This window comes from Pollicipes pollicipes, unplaced genomic scaffold (genome assembly GCF_011947565.3).
Source record: "Pollicipes pollicipes isolate AB1234 unplaced genomic scaffold, Ppol_2.1 Scaffold_7231;HRSCAF=8579_pilon_pilon_pilon, whole genome shotgun sequence".
Taxonomy (NCBI): Eukaryota; Metazoa; Arthropoda; class Thecostraca; order Pollicipedomorpha; family Pollicipedidae; genus Pollicipes; species Pollicipes pollicipes.
This window is the reverse complement of record NW_023597034.1, coordinates 26911060-26926315: the sequence shown is the minus strand read 5'-3', so window position 1 is coordinate 26926315 and position 15256 is coordinate 26911060. Positions and strand designations below refer to the sequence as shown.

At 52.6% G+C, this 15256-nt stretch overlaps 1 protein-coding gene across 1 annotated transcript in view; it reads left to right on the top strand.

The window, feature by feature from the left end:
• The first annotated feature begins 290 nt into the window (after nucleotides 1-290).
• Nucleotides 291-15256, top strand: part of LOC119109920 (zinc finger protein 316) — a 32220-nt gene continuing 17254 nt past the window's right edge. Inside the window, exons 1-3 of the mRNA XM_037233666.1 lie at nucleotides 291-299; nucleotides 726-1100; nucleotides 1350-1478. Of these exons, the coding sequence (XP_037089561.1) occupies nucleotides 291-299; nucleotides 726-1100; nucleotides 1350-1478 (513 nt within the window). The remainder of the gene's footprint in view (nucleotides 300-725; nucleotides 1101-1349; nucleotides 1479-15256) is intronic.

Genomic DNA, 15256 nt, shown 5'->3' with positions numbered 1-15256 from the left:
GGAGCCGCGACCGGACCCGCAGGCGCCGCGGGGGCAGGAAGGCCGCGGAATCGCACCTCGACGCTCGGCGCCGAGTGCTTTTAGCGGGTGGACTGTTGGGTAGCGAGACTTCACTACGCTACCTGCCGCTAATCGCAGCGTCGAGAGGATAAGAGACTTCATGGGATAGTGAGTGATCGCTGGTTAGATCACGAACGGCAGTCCGCCAGATACTGAACAAGCCTCTGTTGGAGAGTGGACGGGCGTCCGTCGCCTGTCCAGCCCGCGTCTGCCGGCCGTCGTTGGCCGCGATGGAGCCGGCCGGCGAGCCGCCGCCGCTGCGGCCGAGCGGCCCGGCGCGGCCGCTCTGCTCTGTGCGGCCGGTGCCGGTGCGGCCGAGCGTCGCCGACCGCTCGGCAGACTCGCCCAGCGGCCTGCCGTTCAGCGGCCTGAGTCTGGCGGCGGGCGCGGCGCGGATCGGCCGCGGTCAGGCCGGCGCCTTCGCCCGGGGCCCGGCCTCCCCCCTCGTGTCGGCGGTGCTCGCGGTCCGCCCCGGCCCGCCCGCGGCCTCGACACCGGCCAGACAGCAGCAGCAGCAGCAGCTGCTGCTCGGCGCGGACAGGAGCGGCGCCGCGATCTGGCCGGGCGCCGGCGGCCGGCAGACAGCGCTGCCGCCCCTGCCGCCAGGCCCAGCAGACGGCTGCGCCGGGCTCGCCTGGTCTTGCGGCCCCGGCGCCTGGGCGCAGGGTTCGCTGGCACCCTGGCAGCCGCAGTACCGCTACCTCGGACCGGGCGTGGCTGTCGGAGCGGTGCTGGACGCCAGGCTCCAGCCGGAGGAGCTCACGAGGCCGTCCGACTACTGCGGGTACGCCACGCGCCCGCTCTGCTCCCGTCACGTGACGTTCCCCCAGTATCTAAACCTGATGTCGGAGTTCCCACAGTCGAGGTTGGTGGGTGCAGGCTCGGCGCAGAGCGCGCTGCCGGCGGTCTGCGCCGTGACGCCGCGCTGCCCGTCGGACCATGCCGCGGACGGCGGCGCCGGCGACGGCCCGCTGCTCTGCTCCACGCCGCGAACGGCGGAGCCTTCCTACCTGCAGCCGACCTTCTCCTCGCTGCAGAAGGTGCGGCACCCGACCGAGCGGCAGCTGGAGACGGCCGACCGGCTGCTGCACCGGCGCGGCTCCGGCGCCGACTCGAGTCGCCGCGGCTCGGCGGCGGACGGCGCGAGCCGGCGCGGCTCGGCGGCGGACGGCGCGCGCCGCAGCTCGGCCGGCCGCCGCGCCTCGGCCGGCCGCGCCGCCGCGCCTGTGGACGTCACCAATTGCTACGCCGGAGGCCGGCGCCCGAGCCGGCCCGGTCTGCGCGTCAAGGTGGCCCGCAGCGACTTCGACATCCACGCCCACTTCGTGGGCGGCGATGTGCCGGCGGCGGACGGGCAGCGGTCGGCGCTTAGAACCGCGGGCACGCCGCACCAGTACGCGGCCGCCGCCGGCGGTCTGGCCGGGCAGGTGGCGCCACCATACCGGCCGGCAGCCCGAGAGGCACCGGGCAAGCCGGCGGCGCCGATCGACGGCCAGCCCCGCGGCAGCGGCCAGGGCAAGCCCGGTAAGTACAGCGCCGAGCGTGACTTGGCGCGTGAGGTTACGCTACATTACGATCGACGCGTCGCTACGCACCAACAGCGCCACATCAGCTGCATAGCTCTGTTTTGGTCTGGTCTGGTTTGGATAAACGCCCTTTCGGCCCGCAATGACCATTTCAGGGCTATGGTATGAAGAAGAGCGGGCAATGGTGGGGCTAACCTGCATGCACCTGGGAGTCCTCCGCCGAACCTCAGGCCGCACAGGGGTTCACGTACGGGGTGTACTCGGCGCTCGGACAGGGTGCGGTCACTGACTGGGGTGCCGGCCACTGGGCCACTCATGGCTGGTGCATGTAGCTTACCCGGAACGGGGTGTCACGATGGTGCAGGATGAAGCGAGAACGAGGACAGGAGGGTGAATGCCACATCCTTGTGTAGGCGGGGCCGCGTGGCACGTGCTGATTCTCTGCAGGCGCCTGTTTCGCTCCAGCTGCCAGGCGCCAGGTGGGGACCGAAACTCTGCCCTGTCACTCGGGGCAGCACCAGTGGTGAACGCAATAAACAATACTAGGGTAGAAACTAAATGAAAACTATTACAGCGATGGCGTGCATCCATGTTATATGTAATATCAGTCAAGGAAACTTAACGTATTACGTTACAACAAATGAATAATGGGAAAGCACTTAACGCTCAAAATCAAGTACAACGGCAACGGACCATCACTACAACACATTACACGAGACTATACCTGTGCAGCCTATTGATCATGCATGGTAGATCAGTTATAATTGCAAAACTTGTCATACCAAGCGCAGCAAGAGCACCAGGTGCTCTCAGCTTGAATGAAGACCAGATGGAGACCCAGGTTAGCGCAAAGCCCCACCGATGATACCTGTACCAATAGCACATGGTGTGAAATCAGAGGTAGTTCTCTACTGGTCCTCGGGTGTGTGCGTTACTAATGTCTCCAAAGAAACCGTCTTGTATGTAGTCATCAGTCCGCGTCAACAGCGCCGGCTGCCTGGTCCGGCCCGTCCGCCCGGCCTGGTCCGGATGTCTGGTCCGGTCCGGATGTCTGGTCCGGCCCATCTGCCCGGTCTGCTCCAGATGCCTGGTCCGGTCCATCTGCCCGGTTCGGTCCGGATGTCTGGTCCGGTCCGGATGTCCGGTCTGGTCCGGATGCCCGGTTCGGTCCGGATGTCTGGTCCGGTTCGGATGCCTGGTTCGGTCCGGATGCCAGATTCAGTCCCGATGTCCGCTCATGGATGCCCGGTCTGGTTCAGATGTCCGGTCTGGTCCGGATGCCCGGTCTTGTCCGGATGCCCGGTCCGGTCCGGATGCCCGGTCCGGTCCGGATGACTGGTTCGGTCCGGATGTCCGGTCCGGTCCGGATGTCTGGTCTGGTCCGGATGCCCGGTCCGGTCCGGATGCCCGGTCCGGTCCGGATGTCTGGTCCGGTCCGGACGCCCGGTCTGGTCCGGTTTCAGCCATCCTGACGCGTCATTCACACTAATTCACATTCGCGTCACATTCATTCATTCATATCAGCATCTGGGTGGGCTAGTGAAGCGCTCCCAGCTGTCCTCGCTTTCATTCCCAATATCAAGGAAAACAAGGTCCGTGGCCTGCGATAATGGCTTCACACACTTTGCACCCCTAATTTTGCCTCGCTTTATACCTGCCGGCGTGGGGAAGCAACACATAAGCGCGACCATGCGCTGCACCGTTACAGCGCCGACACGCGTTCACACGCGCTCGGGACTCGACATGACAGGGACCAGGTGGTTCCGCCGGTGCGCTCGTCCCCAGTTTCCGCATTTCTCGCTCGTCAAACCGGACCGGGAGGCTACGGATCGGTGTTTGCGCGGCGCGGTCCGACCGACGAGTCGCGCCGAGGGGTGTGCCGCGAGAAGGGGCCGTCAACGGCGGGTGGTCCCGCCAGCCGTCCGACCCGAGTCAGGCACGGCTGCAGGCGTGGAGACCCGGCAATCCGTCACTGCTCGGAGCAGCCCGGGCCACGCGGGGGCCGTCGCCCGACGCACGCCGCTCTGGGTTAGCGGCCGGCGCCGCCCTGCCGTCGAGGTCCGACGACGGTCCCCGATCGCGGCGGTAGGGCTCTGGCAGAGGTCTGCTCTGCACCAGTTATGCTAAATTTCCACACCAGACGAGCAGCAGGGACGCTCGTAGAGCAATAGACGGAATTAGTAGATGCACTTTAAGACCTGACAGATTTTTGGTCAGAAATCTGAATATTACTGGTATGCACATCCCAGAAGCGATCCAGGGAATATTGGCCTGCAACGTGCGAAGTCGTTTCGCCAGCGCTGGGCCAGGGTCGCCATTTCGTCAGCGCTGGGCCAGGGTCGCCATTTCGTCAGCGCTGGGCCAAAGTCGCCATTTCGCCAGCGCTGGGCCAGGGTCGCCAGCGACCTTTGATTGTCAACGGCGTGTGCTACATGGTGGACGACAGAGAGGTGAACTTGGGGTGGGTTCTTCTGGGGCGAAGTCAATGCCATTGCAGCATCGCCTCCCAGATCGGGATCATTACAGTTGGCGACAAAAGACATGACTCGGTTTTCGAAGCGGGGCAGATGAAAACAGGCATTTCGTCTGCGGTAATCATATGTGGGACTGCTTTGGGGCATAAGACACCTCCATGTGGCGGACGGTATTCAAAGCGATGCATGCCCTGCAAAAAGTACAAGGCAGCCGAGGATACAGCCAAAAACGCATCGATTTTTTAGAACATGTTCCATCTGCGACAACAGCATCCAATAACAGGACACATTTTGGCCATCAAGCATGCTCTTGGGAGGGATGCACTTATATTTGTTGACCATGGTAGATAGGACCTTGATAGAAAAGGCAAGCACATTTACTGTGCTTAATGTTTTGAAACCAACCATGTTTCGTCACATCTCTCATGGCTATTACTCTTCATATTCACGTTTAGCGTATCAAACAGACTGCTAAAACAAGAGGCGTGCTCTTAAAAACAGACCTACAATTTTCCAAAACCTTATCGGGTATTATAATGATGTTTCGAAACATCCTAAAACATTTTAAGCATTTACCACCGTGGGCACATGTCAACAAGTCACACATACAAAACAATGCAGCTAAACCGACTTGACTGGGCAGACGTCGTCTGTTACGAATCTATTTATAAGTCATCTGCTCAAGTCATCAGGTGACGCACCCGCGTATCCATTAATGGTTGCTGACGTGGCCGTCCCAGTGGATAACAAACTGAGGCAGGAGACGGTATTTGTAAAGGGCGCTTTCAAGATGTCAGGTACGATTAGGTTGGTTGGGTAGAGGTGCGAGACAGGATGTCGGAGAGGTTCCTGCAGTCTGATGAATGTCAGCCGTGGAAAATGAAAGGGCCAATATGAACTGACTATAGGTCAGTTAAAGCGTTGTGCCAAAAACGCTGTCGCCACGTGTCGCTGGAAAACAGCATGACATAAAAGCTGAAGTTCCATCAGAAAAGAAACGATATAGGAAAGAGGTGAAAAAGAGCATGGTGTAAAATTTGAACCTCTATTATAGAAGAAACGACGTGGACGGGATACATTTTTCAGACAAGTTACGGTTCTTCTGACCCAAAGAGAAAGGACCGAGGCGCGATGCTTAAATGACTTTAACTATGCATTCATTTCGTCGTTTACGGAAAGCACATATACTGTAAATATGCATAAGTAAATGTAAATGCAAAAGTTTTCTACGTTCTGGAACCAGCACGTTATCACAAAACATAAACAAACAAGCATCATCCATATTTTGCTTATTCCGAAAATTGCGAAATCTTTATGCACATACAACTACAATGAGAGCAATTTTACATTGACAAGTATCAGCGATTCCCGTCTCTAGAGAGACAACATTTGAAAAGAGCCATGTGACTCAGTCATCAGCATTCTGAGAACGATTTACTCATATAACCAGGGTCAAGGTACTTTTACCTATTCTGTTTATTCCTGAGTCGAGAATCACTGTCATTGGTCAGAGGACATTTTCTCAGTGGATACATAGCTGTATCCTATCATTGCATAAACTTTTATTGTCCTTAGTGAAATGGACATTAAATGTGCCTTATTCTTAAAGGGAGAATACCACAATTGTGCTTTTACTTATCTTTAAATCAATCGCGTTCGATTTAATCGGTAACATCAGTTTCCTCAAAATCCATCTGAAGAGCCCAGAATTTCTATCGAATTCCAATTCGAAATTTGATTCAAAATTCCCCTCCTCACCACAAAGAGAAGGAGACATTTGAGTTGTCCTGCCTTCTAAAATGTTTGTATTCTGCAATGTTTCCAAAACACAAATTTGTCAACATGCTTGTAAAACAGATACCATGAAAGCTGGAAACACACTGCTTAGACAAAACTATATGTGAACACGAGGCTACCACCCCACGAGTTCAACAAAACGCTAACCTATTGCTCTGTTTTCTCTCCTGTGGCACTTAGCGCAGTGCTTTCTTTTCGAAGCGCATTTTGGTTTCGGGAAACAGACTACCACATGGTCTATAGTAACACGCTGGTTCGATCATCGACCAATGTAGAGTATCGCATGATCTAAAGTGACATACTGGCTCAAACTTCAACGAATGGGCTTCTCGGTAACTAGCCCTGTCCGCCCGTCATTCTAATGAGAAACCTCCATTTGCGCTGGCGTTATTCATACCAATAGGTGTGCACTTTTAACCCCGCAGGCACGCAATCTGCGGGTTAAAACAGCTCAGAAGTGATGCCCCTAACCCGTGACAGCTGACAACGGCTCTCAGCAGATTCTGCCGTCGTCATGGCGACGGCGGTTGCAATGACAACGACAGTCGCGACAACTGCATTTGTTGCGGATTTGCTATGCACTGTGGAGCTGCCAAAAAAGAAAGAAGCGCAGTGCTATTACAAAGCGTTGACAGTGTAATTTTGCATGGAAAATTATTACAATTGATATCCTTATCATATTTTGATGGTGTTGCAGTGTCACTACCCAGTACTATTATCAGACGTGACTGATCCTGAGGTTTTGCCATAGCATGGTTTTAAAATGTGCCCCAAAGGTGGGACACTCCCTTTAAAGGGAATGTCCCACATTTGAAGGTACGGAGCCAGGCGTCAGCCATGATTGCAAAAACACACCTATAACTATTGTATGCTTTTAATTGGAGGAGACTGCTCTAGGCAACACAATTTCTCCGTATAGTGAAAAGGCTTCTCAATAAGTTTTTGCTAGATTACGGCATCGTAACGTGCACAACATTGATCGAGAGCCAATTGACGGCCGCTATGTCTGGAAATCGTGCTCACGGACGCCAGATATGAAAAACTCGACAATCATATTTTTCTTGGCCTTAATCGCCGAATGGCCAAGTAAATGGTAGGTTTTAGGTGGCGTCATTGATGCTCGGGCGATCTTGAAATAGTTCCCTGAAAAAGTCGGCACATCTTCGCGTACCTCTAGGCGTAAGAGCCTAGAGGTAAAGAGCCTAGAGGTTTTACGTAAGAGCGTAAAACCCTCAGAGCCTAGAGGGTTTCGGGTCTTAAGAAGGGTAAGGCTTTGAGCTGCACCAAATGGTCTTCAAATTGGTTATGCCTGTTCAAAACCCCATACAATTGTGGAGCAATCATTTTCAGGGTTTTACAAGTATCGTATGTTACCCATGTTCAACTGCGGTCCAATGTCGCTTCATGCATGGTGTTCTCGTCACAAGCAAAAAAAAAAACACATTACATTAGGTGCTGTCGCTTTAGTTTGAGCCCACTCACCACTCAGGTTGTTGAAAGACTCCATCATCTTTTAACCTCCGCGCCTAAAGCTCACAGATATCCAGCGATAGTCGTTTTCTGGATTGGGTGTTGCCGTTATCTAGAGATAGGCGATGCTACAACTACACATCACAACACAACACAACTACAGATCTCAACTACTACACAACTACTACAACTACTACATCAGCTACTACACAACTACAGATCTCAGGCCATGTTACTCGGGCGCGTATAGCTGCAGCTACGCCTCTGGTGAGGCCGCCGCGGTCGTCACCATTTCCGACGTGAGTCGCGGCCGGCCGGCCGGCTGCTGTTGTTTTCTTTTACTCTCCGTGGGCTTGAGTCAGTTCCGCTCAACGCGGTCACGGTGTCACCCAGCGTAAGCGTCGTCTCGCCGTCGGTATGCGATCGGAAGCGGGACGTCACAGTGCGTGCTGTCGGCGCCGACGCGGCGCCCGGAACCTCTGAGTCAACGGGTCCGTGCCGAGGAGTTTCTCGGTGACACATATCGGCTTCCGGTCCGGCCGCCGTGTTTCGCTCATCCCGCCGGCTTCCGACGCTTTTTTGCGTAGCGGCTGGTCTTTGCTACTTCTGCTTCCTAGATTTGTGTATTTTTCCGTCAAGGAATGCTCTGTTCTGCGCGATGTTGAGCTGAGCGTGATGATATGCAGAGTTTGTCATGCCCGGGGACGTTCTGTAGTCAGTTTCTAAGCGCTTCGTATGTAGACTTTTTGTGCCTAATAACAAATGCCTCAGCGTCTTCCTCTGAAGGTGTTTCACGAATCTGTTCAATGTAGCAAATTGGCATTGATGTTGTTAATGTGGAACATCCGCGTAGCATATACCGCTGCTGAACACAGTGAGCGTGGAGATCGAGCCGGAATTATCGGTGCCTGATGTTAACTTATCATAGCACTTGCTACTTACGGGACACTTAAGTGCCTTGCGAATGATATGGGCGATATCTGGTCAGGTGACATCAAAGGGCGAGCTGGGCCGAACGCTGCAGTGCGTTATGCTTTCACCGCAGGATTTGCCGTTGGTCCGGAATTTAACGATTGGTAGCGTTTGGGCTCACACGGCAATGTTGGAGTCTGGGCTCACGCAACGGTGGTGGAGTCTGGGCTCACGCAACGGTGGTGGAATCTGGGCTCACGCAACAGGCATCGCTTGGTGGTATGCCAGGCTCTCCTCAACAAAAGGTGCAACGGAGACCGAAACATTTCTGCCAAAGCCCTAAAGGAAACCGAACTATTTTCGCCAAAAGGCCCAAAGGAGACCAAAGTCGGCAGAAAATTGAATGCATTCATAAAATGAAGACCGAAATACGAGACTCCATAACTGAGAGCCTAAAATGTGTCTTTCAATATGTCAGTTTGCACTCAAAATATTGAAGTTTAACGTACTGCTCTTAGCGCGGACGCTGATTCGGCAATCCATTAATCAAAATGTTTGGACTAAATGTTAAGAATGGGTAAATTGTGTGTGTTATCTGCACTGCAGTATAAAGCTGGCGTTTACAATATATTAAAGCGCGCATCACTCAACACTCAGCACATGTATCTCGTCGGATTTAGAACTCTGGAGACAACTTGAAGGGTGCAAAGCGTACCATGCAGGTGCGGGGGGGGGGGGGGTGGCGGGGGCACGTATTTATTGATATTGTCCTGGCTAGAAGCATCAGGGACCCCAAAACAAGGAACCAATATCTGGAACCATCAATGATGCCGCGGAACCCCGAACAGAAAGTTATTTTTTTACTGAATCTGAATCCGTTGCTAATGCAAGGAGGCCCAAACAGGAAGTTGATACCTGGCCCTGGCTGGTTCCCTTGATGACAGCAGAAGCTCCGAGCGGGGAGCATATGCGTGACCCTGACTGATCCCATTGACGGCGACGCCAGGGGGCTGCCAGCGGGAAGCCAATATTTGGCCCCGGCCAGATCCATTGATGATGTCAGCCCCGCTCGGCTCCGGTTGCAGCCTGCAAAAATGAATGAAAAAACGTTCGCCGCGGCGCAGCCAGGTGGTTTGAATGAGCACCGCGGCACTGCGCGGCGCAGTCAAGACAAACAATGGTTATTATCTGATGCGGCCGTCGGTGGCGGCCGCGCCGCGCCGACCACGTGTTGCCCTCCCGCCAAGATCGACGCAGGAGAGACAGCGGCACACACCCGACCCGCGCGCGCCTGTTTGTTTTTAGTCTTTGTTGTCTGTAAGTGATAGTCGCGTCGCTTGTGCCGTCAGGGTTCATAGCGCTCATGTCCTCATTCATTTCTGGAGTTTTTGCAGCGGAGCGATTTGCGACGAGAATGCACGTGCCGGGAGGCGCTGCAGAAATAATAGAGGGTAGCCAACTGGTGAAGTGGAAGGTGCGGTGCATTTACAAACTAATGGCTGCCCGTGCGGTGAGAGGGGCGTCATACGTGTTGCAATGGCATGCAACACTTTAAGATCGAAGGACAGTGGACGGTGCGTGCAGAAGGAGGAAATCACTAATACACCGTCGATGTCAAGTTCATTCTAATTGAGTGAAAATATAAACAATGGAACTCATTAACCTGAAGTGCACTGGGTAGCAACCGTTATTCATTTATATTTTTATTCATTCGTTATTCGTTCGTTTTCGTTATTCGTTTATTCATTCGTTATTCATTTATACGCTTATTATATATTAAGAGGCATTGTAAGGAAAACGGAGTCCGTTCTGTGGTTAGGAGAAGCGGGTTTCAGGTAGGTCCTGTTGAGGCAAGATATCGGACTCAGCAGAGGTTTCAATCCATGACGTAAAATATGCCTCCATGTGGGCAACTGACGCAAAACATAGCCAAGCTGTGGTTTGATTTTGACCACAAGGTCAGGCTATGTCCATGTCGAAGTTGCCAGATAACGTAAACCTCAGTCTGTTTTTTAAATAATCTGTAATCTGTAAATTCAGTCACGTTTTCCCAATATGTGCACATAGGTGAGCTGCTTCTTGTTTGTTGCTGGATCGTCCTCGTGCTGATCACGCTTTGTCTCTGAAGTGTCCAGAAACGGTTGTATTCAATGTTTCACTTCAGTCTGTTTAAAACCGTGTTATTAATTTTTAGAGAACACTGAGACGCCTGCCCCATGCGTGCTCGTTGCTTGAAAAGCACTGAGACGCTTGTCAGATACATATTCGATGCTCAAAAATAATTGTTAAATCGAAGGAAGACGCTCCGGCAACCTTCAGTACAGAGAGGGTGAGTCGTTGTAGTAGCGGGGAAGCATCGACTCCCCTCCCCCTTACACCCGCGTTCTTTCGTTTTCACCACACATAGCTCGTGACAAAAAGTCATAAATGGGTGTGATGCATTCCCACTGAGCCCTTCCCGTTCTAAGGAATCCTGGTCCTGTTATCTTGGTCCTGGAAATCCCCTGTTGCATGTTAAGTTATGATTTAATGACACGCACGAAGCGTCTCGGGTCGGCTGCCGTCGATGGAGTTGCAAAATCTGTGTTCTCGAAGCTTCCTCAAAGTAAGTTATTTGCATTCGGTTCCTCCATTAGGCTTCTGGCTCATCATTATAAAAGCATCATTTGTTCAGATATGATTATTTCGTCGTCACGACCGTACGCCGAAAATCGCACCTTTGGTTGCGGAATAACCTCGCGTTTGTGGTAAGTTGTATAGGACGTTTCCCTTAGCAAATGACATAAATGAACATTCACATTCTAGCACTTCAGCTTAAGGAGATTGTCACAGGCTAAAACTTCGGTACTTGAAAAGAACTCCAGTTTGACCAGCACCTGCAAAGTCTCGCTGCAATGAGCAGCGGTGAACTGCCTTTCAAACACCTGTTCTGTCATCGGCTACAAGCCATCACACGACAGTTGCGCCGTCAGGTGGCAGTGCTGTATTTTCATCGTTCCCACCTTACCTGGCCAGTCACACATTTTACATCTTGACGTCCCTGCTACCAAGGCCCTCCACTCCGGGCGAGACGGGGGTTCAGATGGGTGGTAACTTCTTACATTCGTGGAAAGGGGATGGCTCCTAATGCCTCCGTCATCAAAAAAGCTAAACAGGCTCTAGACCCAAGCAAAAGACAGCATGACCCACGTCTCAGACAGTTGGCGTACCTTTGCGTAAGAAGGTGACGTCGGACATCACTGCGGGTGACCTCTAGCGGCAAGGCCAGGTTTCCGCAAGTTACCGCTCCATGTGCAGCGTGCCCGTGTGTTCCCTGCGCAGGAAGTGGTGTTGGACAGCCCTTGGCGCACTGAATCGTATGCTGATTTTGGCACAAGAGTAGGGTGTGTTCGGAGCGATCCGAACGACAAAGATCCCATGCCGTCATATTATGTTATATTTGACGTCAGCTGACGCTCCGTATACATACGTGGCTATTGCGCATCATTAGTCTGAGAGATAAACAGCATGTCAAAAAACAAAGGAATGTAAACGCAGTCACGCATAAGCAGTATGAGACAGCCCTACCGCACAAAAAAGAACTTGGCAGCGCGCTTTAAATTTGTTAAATTCAGTCATCTAACATCCGCAGGCACCTCATTATCGAGAGACGCCGCTCGGTATGCAAGGAGCGCTGTCCTGCCGCCGTGCGCACCGCCGGGGGACGCAGGTTTTTGTCCATGCAGGTAGTTCGGCGCACCTAGAATGTTCTACTCTACGTGAATGCCATTCATGACGCATACCCCACATATTTTGCGTAGTTTGGTGTTCACAGCGACCCGGACGACAAAGATCTTGCGTGACGTCACGAAGAATATTTGCCGCACGCGCATAATGTTTTCCGCGATTCCATCCGAGCGAGACGGAAAAAGCGCAAAAGATTCAATCACAAAAAGATTAATTTGTGACAACGAATCAACACCGGATAGCGCTCTCGTCAGGCTTCCAAAATTGATCCGGCGGTGTGTGCAAGATGTAAATATAGTTTCATGCTACCAGACTTCAGGTTCCCGGTGGCCGCCACACGCACGCATTGGTGGTTGTTAATCCGTTGCTCTTTGGCCCCAACCCTGACGCCCGATCTGACCAATCCATCTGCTAAGCGCGAGACGCCTGAAGGGCTGACCGCCGTCCGGCTCGATGCTGATTGGTCGATGGTGATCGAGGGAATGAGCAGCAGACCATGAATCCCGAGCCGAGGTGCGATTGCGCAAACAAAATTTTAATCCTCGCCACCCAAGAGTCCAAATATTGCGACATAGCTTTCATACTACATCGAATGTTGGCCAAGGTTACCTAGGTACCCCCGAATTAAGGTAATCAAATTATTTCCAAAACATTTGTTATCAGTACATTTGACCTCAACACGGAAGGTGAAAAAGCCCAAACTCAGGCGCTATTTCGACTTTGGATAACCTGAACTAACTTGATCACACAGGACCCCATCATCTTGCGGCCTGACAGGAGGCAGTAAATCAGCACAGGAAGACGCTTGATGCCTTTTCTATCAGAAACGCATATTATCGGGTATATGGATGTGAAATGTGACCAAAATAACCTCAGCGAGCAGCTTATCACTCTTGGCCGTCACAGATTAGATCCTGCGTGTTTTTCAGCAGATGTACAGCTTTGAAGATACCAAATATGCAATTTTCATGCATTGACTGTTTACATATGTGTTTCAGAGATTATTTCGATGGCTTGAGAGAGCGCATCCGGGCTAACCTCAGAAAACTGCGTTTCTCCCGGTGAGGTCTCCTGGTTGCCACTGTTGGTTGTTTGTCACCCTGGTGGTCAAACAGACCGGACGCTGGCCTTACCAGCGGCGAGTGCCGATCTCAGTCATTGTGAGCAAGATCAACGAGGACACATGAGGAAGAGGGCGAGGGGACGCGGCACCAGAGGAGGGAAAACAGCCTTTTTTCTCTCAGACTCCGGCAAAATGAAATGTTAGGTAGTCCGCGGTGTTGCACGGAAAGAAACGGGGTGCAAAACGCGTTCGCCTCACCTACATCTCTGGGAACTAGATTTGACCATGACATTGTAGTGCACAATGTAGATTCCTCGCTAATGTTTCTCTAACAGAGCACAAATTGTGCGATCTTCCATCAGCACCCACCACTTTGGTTTTGGGGTAAGTCTATGCTCAAGAGGCGATGCCTGGTGTCCCTCTGACCTCAGATTCCTCAAAAGGATTGGGTCAGCAAAAACACTTTTTATCTCGTTGCTTAGACTTCACAAAAACTCTCATTCTGTATACAGCTTTTTAGTCCCAACGACTCCAAAAAAACCGAAATCGCTCCACATTTGCCATTCGTCTTCGACCGTAACACGAACCTAAAACAACTTCGATTAGAGCAGCGACATAACTGCTAATACCACTACTACATGTTCATCTCTCACAAGACTCATTTTAAGGCTCAAACGTTGCAGAATTATTACAAACAAGCAATCTCTTGGCAAAAAAAGACGCCTCATGGATAATGAGGATATCACTCAACTTTCGATGTGCTCAAGTATACAGGAATTTAATGCAGACACAGTCCATAAACCAACCATGCGTATGAAGAATACGCTCATCCGTTGATTTTCGACATGAATGCTATTTCTACCGTCGCCCAGAGATGATGAACTTAAAATCCAGCGGCACTGAGTGCGAGCTCCAATACATGTGCCCTGTCTGGTCCGATCGGAATTAGACTGTCGACTGGCAGCTGGGCAGAGAGGGTCGACCTGGCGCAGGACGGGCGTGCTGTGTAGCGTTGGCGGTCCCAGAGGGTCGACCTGGCGCAGGACGGGCGTGCTGTGTAGCGTTGGCAGTCCCAGAGAGGGACGACCTGGCGCAGGATGGGCGTGCTGGAGCGTTGACGGTCCCAGAGAGGGCTGACCTGGCGCAGGACGGGCGTGCTGGAGAGTTGACGGTCCCAGAGAGGGCTGACCTGGCGCAAGACGGGCGTGCTGGAGCGTTGACGGTCCCAGAGAGGGCTGACCTGGCGCAGGACGGGCGTGCTGGAGAGTTGACGGTCGCCATCTCGCATGATTATGAAAGGAAAAGAATAGAAGGGAAGGAACGCAGGTGTCAGCCCTTCAACTCAAGCCACCTGAAAACATGGCTAGAACACGGCCTGGGAATTCAGGTTTCTGGCAAGTACAAATCGAATATTATTGTGTTGCGTGGCATATTTATAATTCATCTGACGGGCGTTTTGAGAGAGGATCACGGAGATTATCGCTTCCAACATGTGTCCATCCTTTTGTTGTCGGGGGGGGTTGAACACAAAATTCTTCTCATCTGCGGTGCAGACTAGAGAAAATAAAACAAGCTTTGCATTAACTATAACGTGTACGAACTAGATGGTACGCTTGAATTTACATTCGTAGCTATGACCTGATCCTTGACTCGTCATGGATGAGCAGATGGACCATACTGACACATGAGCCCTCGAGTAAAGCAACTGACTGAGGACCGCAGACCATCACAGCGAACTGCACTGAATTAAGCTGCGACAGTTATACAGGCGAACTGCTAAGTTGTTTGGATGGCGGTTCTCGTCGTTTCGCCTGCTGTTTGCAGTCCGCGTTCCCTGACCCTGCCACACCAGCGGAGACGGACATGTCACACATCACTGTCGCAGAAACCGGAGAACGCCACTAAAAGTCAGCACAAATCACGCTGTCCGACCGGCCCTCCGCCACCGCGCGCTTTTTCCATGCGCCATCGACTCCCTCTTATGGCTCATTACGGATTTAAATTGCCGACTGAAATTTGGCGGGGCTGTTTTTGCGGGTCGCGAGCGAGATATGGGGTGGCGCGGGTCGGGTTTTTTGATGCCACCTGCTGCCGTTTTTGGCGCGCATTACTTGGCGGCGTGACAGTTGGAATGAGCCGCCACATCTGGGCGGCGGCGTTGATTTCATCTTGCAAGGCGATTATATTTGTGTTTGCAGCGGAGCAGCAAACGGCCTGTTCGTCTGCGG